Genomic DNA, 18,656 nt, shown 5'->3' with positions numbered 1-18,656 from the left:
AGCTGGCCTGGAAGAGAGGCAACCAGGATAGAATCCGGCGCCACAACCGGGACTAGAATCCGGTGTGCTGGCACCGCAAGAAGGAGGATTAGCCTGTTAAGCCACGGCGCCGGCCAATCTCTACCCATTTATGAGGGATTTTGCAAAAATTTATGGAAAATACACATTATGAGAAAACTATGCATAGAGGTCACAATTTTTTGCACCAAAATAAATGTAAACCTAGACTTTTAATGTGATGTTGAGTAGGGAGAGGCATCATTAAATTTGACGCTAGATGGAAGGTTTTTGTAGATATTCTTTATCATTGAAATTCACTGTCTGTTCCTCATTTTCTGAGAGTATTGTATTTCATGAAATGTTTTTCTACACCCACTAATATGAGACTATAATTTTTCTTCTTTAGCCTATTAATGTGATGGGCTACATTAACTGATTTTCAATTTGTTGAATCAGCCATGTGAACCTGGAATAAATCACACTTCATTGTGGTGTATAATAATGCTTTTTATATAGTTAGATTCAATTTGCTAATATTCTGTTGAGGATATTGATCTGTAGTTTCCTTTTCTTGTAATATTTTGTATGATTTTGATATTAGGGGAATGCTGGCCTCAAGGAATGAGTTAGAAAGTACTTCATCTGCTTTCATTTTCTGGAAGAGATTATAAAGAAATGATATTATTCATCTGTAAATATTCAGTAGATTTTACCAGTGAACTCACTCATCTGGGCCTATGCTGTTTTGACATGTTCTTAATTATTGATTGAATTTCTATGATATAGACCCACTCAGACTATCTGTTTCTTCTCATGTGAGTTTTGGCAGATGTCTTGCAAGGCTTCAGCCCATTTCATCTAGGCTATCAAATTTGAGGTCCCAAAATTGTTCATAATATTCCTTTATTATCCACTTAATATCCATGAGGTCAGTAATAATGAACCCTCTTTAATTTCTGATAATGGACATTTGCCATCTTCTCTGCTGTTCTTAACCAGTCTGACTAGAAATTTATCAATTTTATTGATCTTTTTTAAAGAATCTGCTTTTGATTTGGTTTTTCCATATTGATTTCCTATTTGCAACTTTATTGATGTTTGCTCTAATTTGTACTATTTATTTTCTTTTGATTACTTTTGACTTAAGTTGATCTCCTTTTTCTAGTTTCCTAAGGTGGGAGCTCAGATTGTTGGTTTTAGATCTTCCTTCTGTTTTAACATAAGCATGAAATCCCATAAATTTCTTTTTTTTTTTTTTTTTTTTGACAGGCAGAGTGGACAGTGAGAGAGAGAGGCAGAGAGAAAGGTCTTCCTTTTTCCGTTGGTTCACCCTCCAGTGGCCGCTGCTGCCGGCGCGCTGTGGCCAGCACACTGTGCTGATCTGAAGCCAGGAGCCAGGTGTTTCTCATGGTCTCCTATGCGGGTGTAGGGCCCAAGCACTTGGGCCATCCTCCACTGCACTCTTGGGCCACAGCAGAGAGCTGGACAGGAAGAGGAGCGACTGGGACAGAATCCAGCGCCCCGACCGGGACTAGAACCTGGTGTGCCGGCGCCGCAGGCGGAGGATTAGCTTATTGAGCTGCGGCGCCGGCCGAAATCTCATAAATTTCTATTTGCTTTTATTGCATCTTAATAATTTGGTGAGTTGTATTTCATTTTCATTTAGTTCAAAAGTTTTCTCTTGAGACTTCTTCTCTGAAATACTGGTTGTTTAGATGTGTTGTATTTAATCTCAAGCATTCTTAGAGTTTCCCATTCCCTTTCTATTATGAACTTTTAAACTAATTCTATTGTATCCTGACAGCATACCTTGCACGATTTCTATTCTTTCAAAAATTTTTAAAGATTTATTTATTTATTTGAAAGGCAGAGTTACAGAGAGGCAGAGGCAGAGAGAGAGAGAGATGTCCTTCATCTGCTGGTTCACTTTCCAAATGGCTGCAATGACAAGAGCTGGGCTGATCTGAAGCCGGGGCCAGGAGCCAGGAGCCAGGAGCCAGGAGCTTCTTCCAGGTCTCCCACGCGGGTGCAGGGGCCCAAGGATTTGGGACATCTTCTACTGCTTTTCCAGGCCATAGAGGAGAGCTGGATTGGAAGTGGAGCAGCCGGGACTCGAGCTGGAGCCCATATGGGATGCCAGCACTGCAGGCGGTGGCTTTACTAGCTGCACCACAGCGCCAGCACCTTCTTTCAAATTTTTAAGTGTGTTTTCTGGCCTAGAATGTGATCAGCCTTTGTGAATAAAAGCTTGATAAGGATATGGGGGAATACAGTACAGATATCAGTTTGATCCAGTTGATTGGTGGTGAGGTTCAATTAAACTATGCCCTTACTGACTTTGATCTTCTGCCTATCAGATCCTTATCTCTGAAGGACTTCTTTTATCTTGTCTTGCTTACATGTCTATTGGCAATAGTTTGCTTCTATTTTTATTTTTCTGAGAAAGTATTTCTCCTTTGCTTTTGAAGGATACTTTCACTGGATACAGAATTCCAAGTTGGTGGGTTCTTTTTACTTTCAACACTTCTAAATATTTCACTTTACTCTTGCTTGCATGGTTTCTGAAGAAAAGTCTAACATAATTCTTATCCTTGCTCCTCTATGGGAATAGTGAGTTTTCCTCCTTTCAGAATTTTTTCTGTGTCTTTGATTTCCTGCAATTTGAATGATATGCATAAAATATTATTTTAAATAATTTATTCTGCTAAGTAGTCTCTGAGCTTCCTTGATGTGTGGTTTGGTATTGGCCATTAATTTTGGAAAAGCCTCATCATCATTTCTACATACATTTCCTCTATTCTTTCCCGCCCCCTTTTTTTCTCCTTCTGATATTCTTACTACAAGTATGCCTTTTGTACTTGTCCTGTGATTCTTGGATCTTCTGTCTTGTTAATTTTTCTTTCTCCTTGCATTTCAGTTTTGGAAGTTTCTATTGGTATTTTTTTCAAGCTCATTGATTCTTTCCTCAGCCATGTTCAGTTTACTGATGAGGATATTAAAGGCAATCACTTCTCTATGGTATCATTTATTTCTAGAATTTCCTAGTAATTCTTAGAGTTTCCACATCTCTGCTTACATTTCCCACTTATTCTTGCATAGTATTTACTTTTCCAGAAATATCCATTAGCATATTTCTCATAGTTGTTTTAAATTCCTGTTCTGATAATTCCAACATTTCTCTTATATTTAAATTTTGTTGGATTCTGTCTCTTAATATACGCTTGGCCTTTTAGTATGCCTTGCAACTTTTTAAAATATTTATTTATTTGAGAAAGGGAGAGAAAAAGAGAGAATGAGAACTAGCTCCCAAATGTGTGCAATGGCTCTGGGCCTGGGGCTAAAGCTAGGAGCAGGGAACTCAATAATAGTCTCCCATGGGGTCAGCACCATGGCACACTGGGTTAATCCTTCGCCTTTGGCGCTGGCATCCCATATGGGCACTGGTTCTAGTCCCGGTTGCTCCTCTTCCAGTCCAGCTCTCTGCTATGGCCTGGGAGAGCAGTGGAAGAAGGCCCAAGTGCTTGGGCCCCTGCACCCGCCTGGAAGACCAGGAAGAAGCACCTGGCTCCTGGCTTCGGATAGATGCAGCACCAGCAGTTGTGGCCATTTGGGGAGTGAACCAATGGAAGGAAGACCTTTCTCTCTGTCTGTCTCTCTCACTGTCTGTAACTCTACCTGTCAAATAAATAATTGAAATCTTTTTTTAAAAAATAAGTCTCCCACATGTGTGACAAGAACCCAATCACTTATGCCGTAATTGCTGCCTCCTAGGGTCTGCATTATCAGGAAGCTGGAGCCAGGGGACAGAGTCTGGTAACAAACCCGTGCAATCTGATGTGGGGCATGGGGCACACACTTGCCCCCCAGGGACTCTTGTTGAAAGCTGGGCGTGATGCCATAAGAAAAAGTAACAGGTAAACAGGCTTTCGTATGACGTTTCATACTTCTCTAGTCCAAGTTAAGCTGTCTCTACTCTATGCTGAAGCTACAGGTATCAGAGGCTAAAATTTCCTCTAGTATGCTTGTTTCTGCCTCTTGTTGTCTCTGGGTTTCTCTACAGACTTCTTAAATAAGGCTTGAGATGTATAATGTCTTCAGTTGTAAAATCCCTGATGTTGACTCTAGTGGGAGTTTCTGCTTCTGGGCTTCCATTCTGGTGAGCTGTGGGCCTCTACACATGCCTGTCTCTCTCTCTCTCTGGTCAGGGGCAACAATTTTGGAGGCAGTGGTTTGCCCTGTGACCTCAATTCTCTGAGAAATCTAAGATCTATTGATTTTCAGGTCTGTTTAGCCTTCTCCCTGTGAGGATCGGAGTGATGATTTTCGAGCTCCTCTTACATGGGATACTGAAAACCAAAAGTACAATCGTGTTCAATTTAAGTTGTTTCTTGAACACTAAGATGTGGGTAAGATGAAAAAAAAAAAAAAGGTCCAGTTTCCAATTCCTAAACATGAAAATCTTGTATAGAGTCTCAGGTTGAAACAACCCCGAGAATAGACATAATCCTTACCAGACAGCATCTGGAAGGAAAATCACAAAATCAAACCTCCAGATTGGAAGAAACCTTAAATGTCACCTATTCTGTAGCCTGTGCGTGTTTTTATTTGCTAGAACTCCCAGAATCATAATGGAACTTTTGATACACTGTATAAAATTGAAATATGTTTATTGAGATCAACAAAAGGTGAAGTGTGAATTTCCTGAAAAGAAGGACACAGCTTCTAAATGAAAAGGGAACTGTTTTCTTTTTCTTTTTTTTTTTTTTTTTTTTTTGACAGGCAGAGTGGACAGTGAGAGACAGAGAGAAAGGTCTTCCTTTTGCCGTTGGTTCACCCTCCAATGGCCGCCGCAGTAGCGCGCTGCGGCTGGCGCACCACGCTTGATCCGATGGCAGGAGCCAGGTGCTTCTCCTGGTCTCCCATGGGGTGCAGGGCCCAAGCACTTGGGCCATCCTCCACTGCACTCCCTGGCCACAGCAGAGAGCTGGCCTGGAAGAGGGGCAACCGGGACAGGATCGGTGCCCCGACCGGGACTAGAACCCGGTGTGCCGGCGCCGCAAGGCGGAGGATTAGCCTAGTGAGCCGCAGCGCCGGCCGGAGGGAACTGTTTTCTAAGCATATTGAATTCATGTTTTGTGTGAGGCAACTAGTCATTTTCGTCCTTAGGAGGTGCTACTGTATCACTTGAAATGAAGTACAATGCTAACTGTTAACGGAGCATGATGACTTGTACTAATGAACATGTTTGAAGGCCTGCTTGCAAAGATTGGGTGGTGAATTCAAAAGGGATGATTCCTAATATCTCCATCACTTTGGCCACTTCCCAAGGACAATATTATGAAGCCACAACATGATGGTACCATTCTAGCTGGGGACTAGTTTTGATGATGGAGATTACTGGCATACCCTCTGTCTCCTACTTGTATAGATTTGCATATGAACTTCCAAGTGACCAAATTATATGTGGGTTAGGATTGAAATATTTATTTACTGTATTCTACTTGAAATACAAAGAAGCATACACATGATGCACAAACACACACTCACACAGAAAGGGAGAGAGAGGGAAGGAAGGAGGGAGAGTGGATGGGGGCAGGGAGAGAGGAGGAGAAAGAGATTGATCTTCTATCCCTGAGTCACTTCCCAAATGCCTGCAACAGTCAGAGCTGGGCCAGGCTAAAGCCAGGAGCCATAATTTCTATTGCCTCACATGGGTGGCAGGGGCCCAAGAACTCGAGCCAGCAGCCATTGTCTCTCAGGATGCATTAGTAGGAAGCTGGATTAGAAGTGGAGCAGCTGGGACTTGAATCAGCACTCCAATGTGGGATGTGGATGTCCCAGGCAACAGCTTAATCCACTGCATCACAAAGCCTATCCCAAGAATTTAAATCTTGAAACATCATGTTTTTACATCCTTCTATGACACAAAAGAATATTCCTTACCATGAAGTGCTTGGTTCCAGGTGTAATGAAGTCCACTGCCTGAAATTTCCCATCACAAGCATCTAGTACTTTATCTAGGTTTGGCTCCTCACCAAAAGTGTAGATATAAACAGATCCCTGGTAAATACATTTTTTATAAAAAGGAAAAGAGAAGAAACATATTGTAATTGTTGCATTATATTGGTTTAATAAATATTTGTTAAATGCCTACTGGATTAAACTCTACCACCTTTTTAAAGGCAATGGAGGATGCCAATTAAAAACTTAAGCTTTTGTAGAAATTGTGGAGGAGTGCTAGAGCTGTCATTTTTGGACTTATCATTCTCAGCACCCAAATTTACTTCTAAAAAAAGGGATCCTGTAATTTAGGCATCTCTGCCAAGTATCTGTAATATAATGTGATAATATGATTATTAAACCAGCAACAAGAAGTCTATTTTCAACTGATCACAAGTTCTTCAAGTTTACTCGAGTTACACAGGAATATTTTTGTTCTTATTTATGTAAAATTTTAAGTCTGAAGAGTTCAAAATTGGACAGATATTCACTAATTTTATCTTATATTTATTCCTTCAACAAATATTGAGTGGATTTGCTGTGCCAGTCCCTGGTCTGCAGGCTGGGGATACAACACAGGACACAACAGACAAAAACTCCCAGCCCTCCCGGCACCTACGTTCTACTGGGGCATTCAGAAGACAAATAATACTTCCAAAAATACAACAAATACGCAGGGAAGGAATGTATTATGTGGCAAAATGAGCGGGTGAAATTTTAGCCAAGTCTCCAAGAAAGTCTTCAGTGAGAAGGTAACTTTAGAGCAAAAACTTGGAGGAAATGAGCACAGGACCCATGGGGATTCTCTGGGAAGAGATGGAGAGTCGGAGCACAAAGACGCTGAGCAAGAAACAGCACGGGGTCAGTGTGGCTGAAGCAGGACAGAAGAGTTGTCAAGGAGAGTGAGCCATACGGTCGAGGTGGGCAGTGGAGTTCACACCACGAAGGGCCTTCTAAAACACAGTAAGGATTTTGGCTTTTACTTGAAATGACGCGGGATGTCACTAGAGGGCGCCAAGTAATACAGAAAAATGTTTTGCTCACTTCAGCTGCTTTGTGGATCATACATCCTTTATTCTATAATAAATGGAGAGAAGTATATTAAAATGCCCCTCTATTATGTTTCTCCTTGTCATTCTTTTGTGCTTTTAGATATTCATGGCTATGTTATTAGGTACATATATACTTTAAGTGTTTAATATTCTTGATGAATTTAATCTTTTCTTGTACTGAAATAATGACTTTTACCTTAAAGTCTATTTTGTCTAATATCACTATATCTCTGCTGGTTTTCTTCTGGTTAATGTCTGCATTACACATCTTTTTTTTTCTTTTTACTTTCAGTCTCATTACACTTTTATGTTTTAGATATGTCCCTTGTAGCACACAGATTTAAAAAAAATACAGTCTGGCAACCTTTGACTATTAATTACATCATTTATCTGGTTTTACTTTTATTGCAATTACTAATATAAGTTAAAACATATCATTTTAATTTAGGATTTCTATTTATCTCATTTGTTTTGTAGCTCATTTTCTCTCTTTGTCTTGGATTAATTTTTTTGTAAATGGTCTTTCATCCAGTGGTTCATTCCCTCGATGGCTGTAAGGGCCAGAGCTGCACCCATCTGAAGCCAGGAGCCAGGAGCTTCCTCCAGTCTCCCATGTAGGTGCAGGGTCCCAAGGACTTGGGCCATCTTCTACTGTTTTCCCAGGCCACCTCAGAGAGCTGGATTGGAAGTGGAGCAGCCAGGACCATATGAGATGCTGGCACTACAGGCAGTGGCTTTACCAGCTACACCACAGCGCCGGCCCCCAATCAGTATCTCTTTAAGTGCTGCCTCTGCCTTACTTTCTCTCTTCTCTGGAATTCTAATGAAGCATGTATTGCATCTTTTTGCTGTATTAGTCATGCCTCTCCCTTTTGCTTCTCCAGGCTAGTTTCTGAATGACAATTTCTATCTTCCCATTCACTAGGGTTGGCTGTGTCCAATCTTCTGTCAGAGATGTCCATTTAATTTGTACTTTGTAGTGTACTTTTCTTTTTTTAGCAGTTTGGTTTGGTCTCTTTCTTTTCTATTATGAAAGTTTTAAAAATTTCCTGCTGTCCATAGACATCGAAGGTCTGTCATATATTTATTAAAACACAGAACAGTTGTTTTAACTTCTGGTAGTTTCCAGAAAATAAATGCATTCCATATTCCAATTTAAGTTTCTCTTAGTCAGAACATCATTAAACTTTGTAATCCATCTGAAATTATTGCCTAACAATATAAAACAGCTGCTAATCCTGACCTTTGAGGATTATTCTATTAATTAGGAGTCTTCCTCAAAGCATAATTGAGGTAGAGTTTTGCTTTCACCCTACACTGATTCCCCTTCCTCCTTCTCTTACAGAACATATATTTCCCTTAGAGAACCACCCATGTCCCCAGTCTCAGTCCCATTTTGGTTGGTTGACTCCACCCAGGGTCCAAGGGTAGGGATATGCCTTAGGCCTGGCCAGAGTGTAGAATACCTCTGGCCATAGTGAATGATCCAGGAGCAGAAAGGTGGCCCAAGTTTATCCAATAAATCTAGATTCCAGGACATTTTTTTCCCAGCTGATGGTTTTCCAGCAGGACTACCAAGAGGCTAGAAGTATAAGCTGGAGCTGCAGGAGGCTCTCAACACCACAGGGGAGAAAGTGCATGGAAAGGCAGCAAAGCAGAACAGAAACAGGAGGACAAACCACGGAAGCAGGAAGCATCGTTGGAGCCTATGGATTCTGGTCCATAGCCTTGCGCTTCAGTTACGTGCACAAAACCCAACATCCATCTCTTTCTTATTTAGGCCTTTTAAATTAGGCATGTTTTCACTTACAACAGTCCTGACTAGCGTAGAAGTACAACGCCACACACTTGGTCCTTCATTCCATTCATGTAATGAAGATAGTAATGTTATCTGAAAACTGCATATCAAGAAACCACCATCTAACATACCTTATCTGTTTGAATCAGCAACATTTTGTAACTAGGAGAAAACATCAAATGTTCCACAGGCTCTTCAATCTCAAGAAAATCCTCTATTTTGTAATTTAAATCTTTAATAATAAATGAATATATAAAGCCATCCTAGAGATCAAAAACAATGAGATACATGCAGAAAATCAGTCTCAGTCAATGCATAATATACTTTTCTCATGAGACAAGCTAAGGCTTATAGGTTACTATCTACATTTACTTGGAATCATCATCTATGTCTTGGTAATGTAGAATGCAATCTTATCTTTATGTAGGCAATTTTTAACCAAATTCCCTGGTCAATTTTCATTTTTATCTATATTGTGGCACATTTTTCAATTATATTTGAGCTTCTCTAGTATCTATCTTCCACCACATTCTTTACTATACAGAAAGTAAAGCAAATGAGGCAGAGTTCATATGACGTGCCTGCTTCGTTCAAAAGACACTACCCTAAATGTATGCTCTTTAATTATGATTACGGTCACTTCTTATCTGCCTAAATTACCCAAGATCAGAAGTGTGTCTTTTATTTCATGTATCCTCTTTTAGTTCCTCACACAATACTAGAACATGGACGGTATCAATTAAGAACAAGTTGGTTGTACATAAGGTTAGGTTAATTTAACTATTTTCAAGAGCAATGAAGACCTTTCTCTCTCTCTCTCTCACTAACTCTGCCTGTCAAAAGAAAAAAAGCAATGAGTTATTTTTACAACAATGAGGAGGTTCTTGACAAATTTATTTATCATTTTCTAGATCAGACCCCATTTTAACTAAAAGTTGGCATCTGTGAGTTAGCTGGATTCTGATGCTTGGGAACTGGTGGTGGTGAGGGGACATGCAAGGTGCTTTCCCAAGCTCATCATCATTGTCCATTCCTCAACAGGGCAAATGCTGCAACCACTCCTTCAGGGTTAAAGGGTGGCCTTGAAGAGGATAAGAATCACAAAAGGCCATAAAAGCACTGAATGTAGGAGGGAGGAGAGGGTATTTCACTGCAAAGTTGCAGGAAGGGGGCTGTGAACTGAGTGTAGGTATCTGACCTCCATATAGATTCTCTTGGGTGGAACCATCTTTCTCATCCTAATACTATTGCCTAGCCACCCTCCAGGTCCTGGAGATGTGATCTATGGCACTGGAACAGATAAATCTGACAGTGGACTCAGGGTAGCTATCACTAGACCTGAAATTTTAGTACTGATCAATTCTAAACCTTGCCATTGATTACAGTGATTACGACAGCATGAAAAGGCAAACACATGCTCTGACCCTTTTCATGCTTACTGAGATCATATGTTCTGACAAAGGACAACAAAGCTTTTGGAAATGAAGCCTTTGGGTCCAAACCTAGCTCCTCTACTTACTCACTAGTGAAGTTCACAAGACTTGGTTCCTTCATCTGTAGAAGAAGGATGTCAACAGTTTCTACTTGGTAAGGTTTGTAAGGTGAGGAACAATAAGGCAGTAACAGAAGCACATTTAGCCTGGTGCCTCACACAAAGTAAGCACCAAGGGAACGCAAGCTATGACTACTAATTCCAGTGTAAGTATTAGCAATGCTAATGTGACACATAACAGCTAATCGGGCACATGTGAGAGTTTAAGCTGAAGCTGAGACAGAAGTCTCCAGATTCACCTCTGACAACCTAATATATTAGGTGCAAAAATGAGCATGGAATTGAGTTACAGATATTATGTGTTTTTTTTTTTAAATCAGGAGAGGGTAATAGATTATAAATTTCATTTTTGTTTATTTGCAATAAGATGGACACACCGCAGTTCACTGTACTGTTCCTTCTGCTTTTGCATTTATTTTCTACGCTCATAATAAAACATTTTATAATAGCATCTAAAGAGGAAGCCATTTTAATTTATAATCTGGCAGAAACTGACATCCCAAAATATAGCTCATAATATTAAATGACAGCAAATGGAAACTGTGTTTTTTCCTTGAAAGTAATTAATTTTGGTGAGCGCTCCTGGGGCACCAGGCGCGAGTGCCCGCGAGCCGCCCTCCTAGTCACGTGACGCCGGGCGCCTCGCGTTCCCGGCCACGGCCGCCCTCCTTTGGCTCTCGTCCTGGGGCGTCATGGCCGCCTCCGCGCCGTGCTCCACTTCTCTCTCCCCGCTGCTACCCCTTCTCAATCATGATGTGATTGGAAGGGGAGAGGGAGCGGGAAAGGGGAGGGTTGCAGGTGGGAGGGAAGTTTTGGGAGGGGGAAGCCATTGTAACCCATAAGCTGTACTTTGGAAATTTATATTCATTAAATAAAAGTTTAATTAAAAAAAAAAGAAAGTAATTAATTTTGAAGAAAAAAAATACATTACAATTCCAGAAGTAAACACGCCCTCCTTCTGATATACCATGGTGACTGGACTGATAAGATTTCTCCTGTCTTTTGGAAAAGAAAAACAAAGTAAAGCCAGTGACACATCATTAAAAGTGCAATATAACTGTGAGTAATAGTAAAAGTTGCTTAGTCATGCTGACTAGTGGAAATCACACAAGTTGTTCTTTCATGCTGACTAGTGGAAATCACACAAGTTGTTCTTAAGTTCTGTGTCATCTATGTAACTAACAATGTGGAAATATTTAATATGTAATAAATATATTTTGGATTTTAGTAAAGCATTATGAGGGGTTTTGAGAGGCTGGGGAAAAAACAACATAGCAGTACTGTTACAATTAAGTTGTATACTTAAGATCTGTTCATTTGATGCATGTAAATTGATACATCAGCATATAAAGCACAGTCCAAAAAATAAATGTTCTTACAGAACATTTGTTGTTAAAAAATATTGGCCTTTGGGAAAAAATAAGAAAAATCTACTACCTGTTTATATGGAGAAACCACAAAAACTACAAGGTGAAAGGAGGGCTGAGGCGGCCCCGCCTGTCCGCCTGTGCACTGCACAGCCCCGGCTGCGTCCGCCTTTCCTTCCCTCAGTGACCTTCACCTCCCAGCAGTCCTCTCCTCTCCTCCAACTGCTACTAGAGCGCAGGTGCTTTTGAGTCTTTGGTCCAGATGCTTGCTGCTTACAGCCACTCACTTCTAGAACTTTCTTGTCCTGAGTTGCTGCTAAATTATCCCAACTATGTGCAATTCTAATCAGAGTAGATTTCTGCTCAGGAGTTTTGAGGTCTGCCCACTCATGTCTTAGCAGGACATGAAAGGTAAGGATACCCTTTCATTTCCCACCACTTCTCTGTGACAAACAATGCTCCAAACTAGACCACTTCTTGTTTCTTGTCCTTCCTCATGTCTTCTTATCTATGCAGATACCACTGGCAAAAATTCCATCTACCTACATCTTTGCCTGTGAACCTCTCCTTCTAGGGTCAATTCCAATGCAACCTTCCAAATGACTTAACCTGAATGTTTCCCTCAACTGAATCCCCATAGCATCTCTTGAAGCAGAGTCCCTCTTAATAAAATCATCTTAATCTTCCTGGCTATAATGATTTGTCTCTTTGGCTTATCCTCCTCAATAAAACCTAAGCCCCCTGAGGATAGAAATTATGAAATTACATATTTGTCATCTCTGTAACTTCTAAGGCATCTCACTTTCTCTTCTACATTATAGAAGGCTGACAAATGTATATTGAAAGCATCTATAATATACCATGAAAAGCATAAGAATTAGTATGTAGGAAGAAAATAGTGGATAACAGAAGACTATATATAATTAACTTTAAAATTGTATAAAATATCTTATTCATAAAATAGGAATTTGGAAAGGAGAAACATTGTCTTATGGCTCATTCAACAAACACATTCAGGTGCCAATTTACTCTGGAGGGTTACCCGGAATCAGACTTTGGAATCCAAAGAACAAGCAATTCCTGACTCCAAAGAGTTCATGACTAGAGGGAAAGGTCTAGGCAACATGGGCCACCTTAACAGTACAAACTGAGGAAAGAGTGATTCCCAAGAAATCCCAGATAGGGACACTGAATTGTGCCTGAAGTTTGGGGGTTGGGAAGGTTCTACAAAGGAGAATAAGTTCACCAAGTACAAAAGGAAGTTCTAGAAGGGCATCCCAGGCAAAGGAAACTCAACGTTACAACTGGCAAAATTTGGAGAGAGCACAGGATTGCTAAGAAATTTTAAAAGGCTCAAGTAGGATGAGGAGAAGCTGGCAATACAGGCCAGAATAAAGTTACCTGAGAGCATTCCAGATACTTGACTGGAAGGCAGAGCAAGCTAGGAAGGTCATTTAGGCAAAGCATAGAGTTGGGTAGGAAAGCTCAACCCAATGACCTCAGATTTATCAATGGACTATAGATCAGTGAATGGGAGAGGGAGTAGATGAGGGGTATTGCAGTTGAGGAAAACTTGCTCGAGGGGATGGAACTTGAACTGGGCACTTCAAGATTCAGAATTGAATAGTGTCAAGGAAATAAGGTAGAGGGCATGTTTGTGAAATGATGAGAAGAAAGGACTGGCCAGATCAAAAACTCATTCTGGGGAGTAGAGGGAAATAATGCTAATGGTGCAGGTAGGATCAGATTATGGAGGCTTGAAATCAAGGCAGCACCATCCTTGAGCTGCAGGTTGAAAATGGACTTCAGAAAGAGCTGTTTGGTAGGGAAACACTGCCTGGTTTGGGTCAGATGTAGATTATGGCCAATACAGTCACTCTGAAGGTTGTTACAAAAATCAAGGGTGAAATAATAAGAGCAGCTGGAATGGAGAGTGCATTGGAGAGGTTCAGGGAGCTTGCCGCGGTGAGGTTCCTTCCTCGAAAGCTCTACACCTAGCCCTCAGTGGGTGGACTTTGGCTCCTGTGACCCAGGCCCAATCCTGGTTACAGGTGATGGGACCAAGAAGAGACACACTAGATGGGGGGAGGGGAAGCATATTCTCTTAGAAATTCTAACCAAGCACACAGATGTAATTTTCAAGATGGCAGTTGGACCTAAAAGAGATGGTCTTCGTAGAGAATGAGGTTGAGAGGAGTGGGGTGCAGGGAAGGTTACGATTGGCTAACTAAGAACATATATGTAGTATAACATTTGTCCAGGAAAGGATATGCAGGATAGTAGCTAAGAACTTGGACTAAGGTCTTATTGCTTGGGTTTGGATGTCAGTTGCACAGTTTATAGGAATTTGGGCATGTTCTTAATCTCATCTGTATGATGGAAATAACAATGTGCTGCTTTAGAATGTGGTATTGGGAATTACATGAAATAGGCAAATAGTGATGGCAGAATACCAAGAACATAGTAACACTTGAAAACATTAGCTAGTTGTTAAGAACTATCCACAGGACTTTACAACTAACTAGAGGGTTAAGCAAGGAAGAATCAAAGATGTCTCCAAGAAAGGGGAAAACAGCACAAAACGTGTTTGCAAAATCTACACCCATGGCTATGCTTCTGAACAGGAAGCAGAGCAGTTGCTCACCAAATGACTCTTCCTCTTCCACCTTATTAAGCACAGTCACCTTCAAGGTGTCTCCATTAATCATTAAAAGATGACCCTCTTCACAGCCAACATATAGGTCACTTGTGGGAGTCCAGCAATGAACAGTTGGGTGAAGCATAGGATACAGATCGTCTTTTGGCTGAAGGAAAAGAATAAAGGTTTCATGTTAAAAAAAAAAAAAAAAAACATGCATGACTATGAGACAAGAGAAATACCCATCAGAGCAATTGCCCCAAAAAGAAGTTGACGTATATGGACAGCCTCAATTCACTGCTCTTGGCATTTGCCATGCGCTAAGTGAATTTTTTCCTTGTTCCATTTCTCTCTCTACATTTCAATTCACTTAGAACAGTTTTCCTGCCAATACCTTCAAAACCCTTCAAAATTCTATAATCACAGATTCTCATGGAAGTTTTGAGTAACAACTTCTAAACTGTTCCTTAGTGGACTTGTGTGTGTGTGTGTGTGTGTCCTGAGTTTGAGGAAGTCATTGCTCAGCTGGAGACACACTTTCACAGCAGTCCTCTCCCTGGCTCTGCTTGGTAGTGCAGAGGTGGGCCTGACATTGTAGGCAAGTGAGAAGCACACTCTTTGCTTGATTCTGGTGGCTACTCTAATGTGGTTCACAAGGCATCCTAAGTGACTTTGATTCCATGGGAAGAAAAACACACAAAATCTATAATATGTACCTAAAAGAAATATTTGACTTTGGGAACAAAAAATAATACGGGCCAATGGTCTAAATCATTTTTTTTTTTCTGTAAAGGATCAGATAGTGAATGGGTTTTGTGGACCATTTAGGTCTTTGTTTCATATCCCCCAACACACCTTTTTTAATCTTTTAAAAAATCTAGAAACCATTATTAAGCTTGGGTCATAAAAAGCAGGCCATAGTTTGTTGATCTTTGACTTAGATGTTAATACTTCATAACTATTTCCCTTCAGTCTTGAACATACATGTCCAACTGGCAGGGGTTGTTCCCTTTTCTGTCAGCACAGACCAGGTCTCATAAATTATAAGCCTTGGCCAACTACTTTTCCTTCTAGAGGTCAAGGTAGCTATGATCGCCATTTTGAGCATATGCCTCTCACAGCCCTGAGTAAGATTTTGAGGTTAAGAAATCACAATATAGGGGGAGTCCTCCAAGATGGCAGAATAGGGAGGGAGCACACTGATATTCTGGGAAAAGACAGTTTAATAAAAGTGGAGATACCGTAGTTTCAGGGAAGAGTTAGGGAAAAAAACTGCAGAGGAAACTCTTCTGGGACTAGTGGGACACAGTGGACCTACGTGGAAAGCACGGGAGCGCATGACTTGGGACCCCAGCCGCCGAGACTATGCACCAACTTATATTTGATCAGGGATCTAAAACCAATTCTTAGAGTAACGACAGTCTATTCAATAAATGGTGCTGGGAAAACTGGATTTCCACGTGCAGAAGCATGAAGCAAGACCCCTACCTTACATCTTACACAAAAATCCACTCAACATGGATTAAAGATCTAAATCTATGACCCGACACCATCAAATTATTAGAGAACATTGGAGAAACCCTGCAAGATATAGGCACAGGCAAAGGCTTCTTAGAAAAGATCCCAGAAGCACAGGCAGTCAAAACCAAAATTAACAACTGGGATTGCATCAAATTGAGAAGTTTCTGTACTGCAAAAGAAACAGGAAAGTGAAGAGGCAACTGACAGAATGGGAAAAAACATTTGCAAACTATGCAACAGATAAAGGATTAATAATCAGAATCTACAAAGAGATCAAGAAACTCCACAACAACAAAACAAACAACCCACTTAAGAGATGGGCCAAGGACCTCAATAGACATTTTTCAAAAGAGGAAATCCAAATGGCCAACAGACACATGAAAAAATGTGCAGGATCACTAGCCATCAGGGAAATGCAAATCAAAACCACAGTGAGGTTTCACCTCACCCCGGTTAGAATAGCTCATACAGAAATCTACCAACAACAGATGCTGGCGATGATGTGGGGGAAAAGGGACACTAACCCACTGTTGGTGGGAATGTAAACTGGTTAAGCCACTATGGAAGTCAGCCTGGAGATTCCTCAGAAACCTGAATATAACCCTATCATACAACCCAGCCATCCCACTCCTTGGAATGTACACAAAGGAAATTAAATTGGCAAACAAGAAAGGGGTCTGCACCTTAATGTGTACTGCAGCTCAATTCACAATAGCTAAGACCTGGAATCAACCCAAATGCCCATCAACAGTAGAATGGATAAAGAAATTATGGGACATGTACTCTATAGAATACTATACAGCAGTCAAAAACAATGAAATCCGGTCATTTGCAACAAAATGGAGGAATCTGGAAAACATCATGCTGAGTGAAATAAGTCATTCCCAAAGGGACAAATATCATATTTCTCACTGATCGGTGACAACTATCCGAGCACCAAAAAGGAAACCTGTTGAAGTGAAATGGACACTATGAGAAACAGTGACTTGATCAGCCCTTGTCCTGACTGTTGATGAACAACTTAATACTTTGTCCCTTTTAGTATTTTTTTGTTCTACTTAATACTATTGGTTGAACACTTTAATTAACACACAATTATTCTTAGGTGTTTAAATTTAACTGAAAAGTGATCCCTGTTAAATATAAGAGTGGGAATAAGAGAGGGGAGAGATGTACAATTTGGGACATGATCAACTGGACTTGCCCCAAATGATAGAGTTAGAAAAATGCCAGGGGATTCCAATTCAATCCCATCAAGGTGGCATGTACCCATGCCATCTCACTAGTCAAAGTGATCAATTTCAGTTCACAACTGATCACACTGATAGTTCTAAGAGTCAAAGGGATCACACAAACAAGACTAGTGTCTGCTAATACTAACTGATAGAATCAAAAAGGGAGAGAACGATCTAACATGGGAAGCAGGATACACAGCAGACTTATAGAATGGCAGATGTCCTAAACAGCACTCTGGCCTCAGAATCAGCCCTTAAGGCATTTGGATCTGGCTGAAAAGCCCATGAGAGTACTTTAGGCATGGAAAGCCAAGACACTCTGGCAAAAAAAAAAAAAAAAAAAAAAAAAAAAAAACCCTAAATGAAAGATCTCTGCAAGTGATGAGATCCCAGTGGAAAGAATGGGCTATCAAAGAAGGAGGTACCTTTCTCTGAAGGGAGGAGAGAACTTCCACTTTGACTATGACCTTGTCTAAACAAGATCGAAGTTGGTGAACTCAAAAGGCTTCCGTAGCCTTGGCAACTCATGACAAGGGCCTAGGGTGATTACTGACGCCATAAACAAGAGTGTCAAATTGTTAAGTCAACAACTGGAGTCACTGTGCACTTACTCCCCACGTAGGATCTCTGTCCTTAATGTGTTGTACAACGTAAATTAATGCTATAACTAGTACTCAAACAGGACTTTACACTTTGTGTTTCTGTGTGGGTGCAAACTGATGAAATCTTTACTTAATATATACTAAATTGATCTTCTGTATATACAGATAATTGAAAATGAATCTTGATGTGAATGGAATGGGAGAGGGAGTGGGAGATGGGAGGGTTGTGGGTGGGAGGGAAGTTATGGAGGGGAAAAGCCACTGTAATCCATAAGCTGTACTTTGGAAATTTATATTTATTAAATAAAAGTTAAAAAAAAAAAGAAATCACAATACAGCACTCTCTCTCTTTGTGAACCAGCCACACAGACCAGCTTATTTTTATTAGCACTTTTATGTATTATGGGTTCTGCATCCATGATTTAACCAATTGTGGATTGAAAACATCATATATTTTAAAATTGTATCTGTACTGTACTCATGCAGAGTTGCTTTCTCATCATTATTCCCTTAACAATATAAAACTATTTGTATATCATTTATATTGTATTAGGTATTATAAGTATTCTAGAGATGATTAAATATACTTGGAGGATGTGCATAGATTATATGGAAATACAATGTTGTTTTATTTAAGGGATTTGAGCATCTGGAATTTTGGGCATCTGAAGGCGGTCCTGGAATGAATTCCCCACAGAAGTTAAGAGATAACTATGTATCTTTTTGAGAATATAACATTTAATACTATCTGAGCTTTTTGTTATATTACACGACTTAGAATTGCACTTGTTCTAACATGACAGTCTTGCTTTAATTAGGTATCCCTTACCCCCAGAGATACAGAAAACACTTTTAATAAGCAGTTGGCCAAATTAACAGAATTGTTATATT

General features: G+C 40.3%; 1 protein-coding gene across 5 annotated transcripts in view; it reads right to left on the bottom strand.

Moving 5' to 3' along the window:
• The window catches only part of CFAP43 (cilia and flagella associated protein 43), a 107,280-nt gene that overhangs the window by 68,846 nt on the left and 19,778 nt on the right, over positions 1–18,656 (bottom strand). For all 5 annotated transcript variants that reach the window (XM_062214746.1, XM_062214748.1, XM_062214749.1 and 2 more), the window contains 4 exons: positions 14,414–14,573; positions 11,334–11,401; positions 8,982–9,113; positions 5,944–6,060 (listed from right to left, as the gene is read on the bottom strand). In XM_062214746.1, coding sequence (XP_062070730.1) covers positions 5,944–6,060; positions 8,982–9,113; positions 11,334–11,401; positions 14,414–14,573 — 477 coding nt within the window. The remainder of the gene's footprint in view (positions 1–5,943; positions 6,061–8,981; positions 9,114–11,333; positions 11,402–14,413; positions 14,574–18,656) is intronic.

Source organism: Lepus europaeus, chromosome 17 (assembly GCF_033115175.1).
Source record: "Lepus europaeus isolate LE1 chromosome 17, mLepTim1.pri, whole genome shotgun sequence".
NCBI lineage: Eukaryota > Metazoa > Chordata > Mammalia > Lagomorpha > Leporidae > Lepus > Lepus europaeus.
This window is presented reverse-complemented; position numbering and strand designations above follow the sequence as displayed.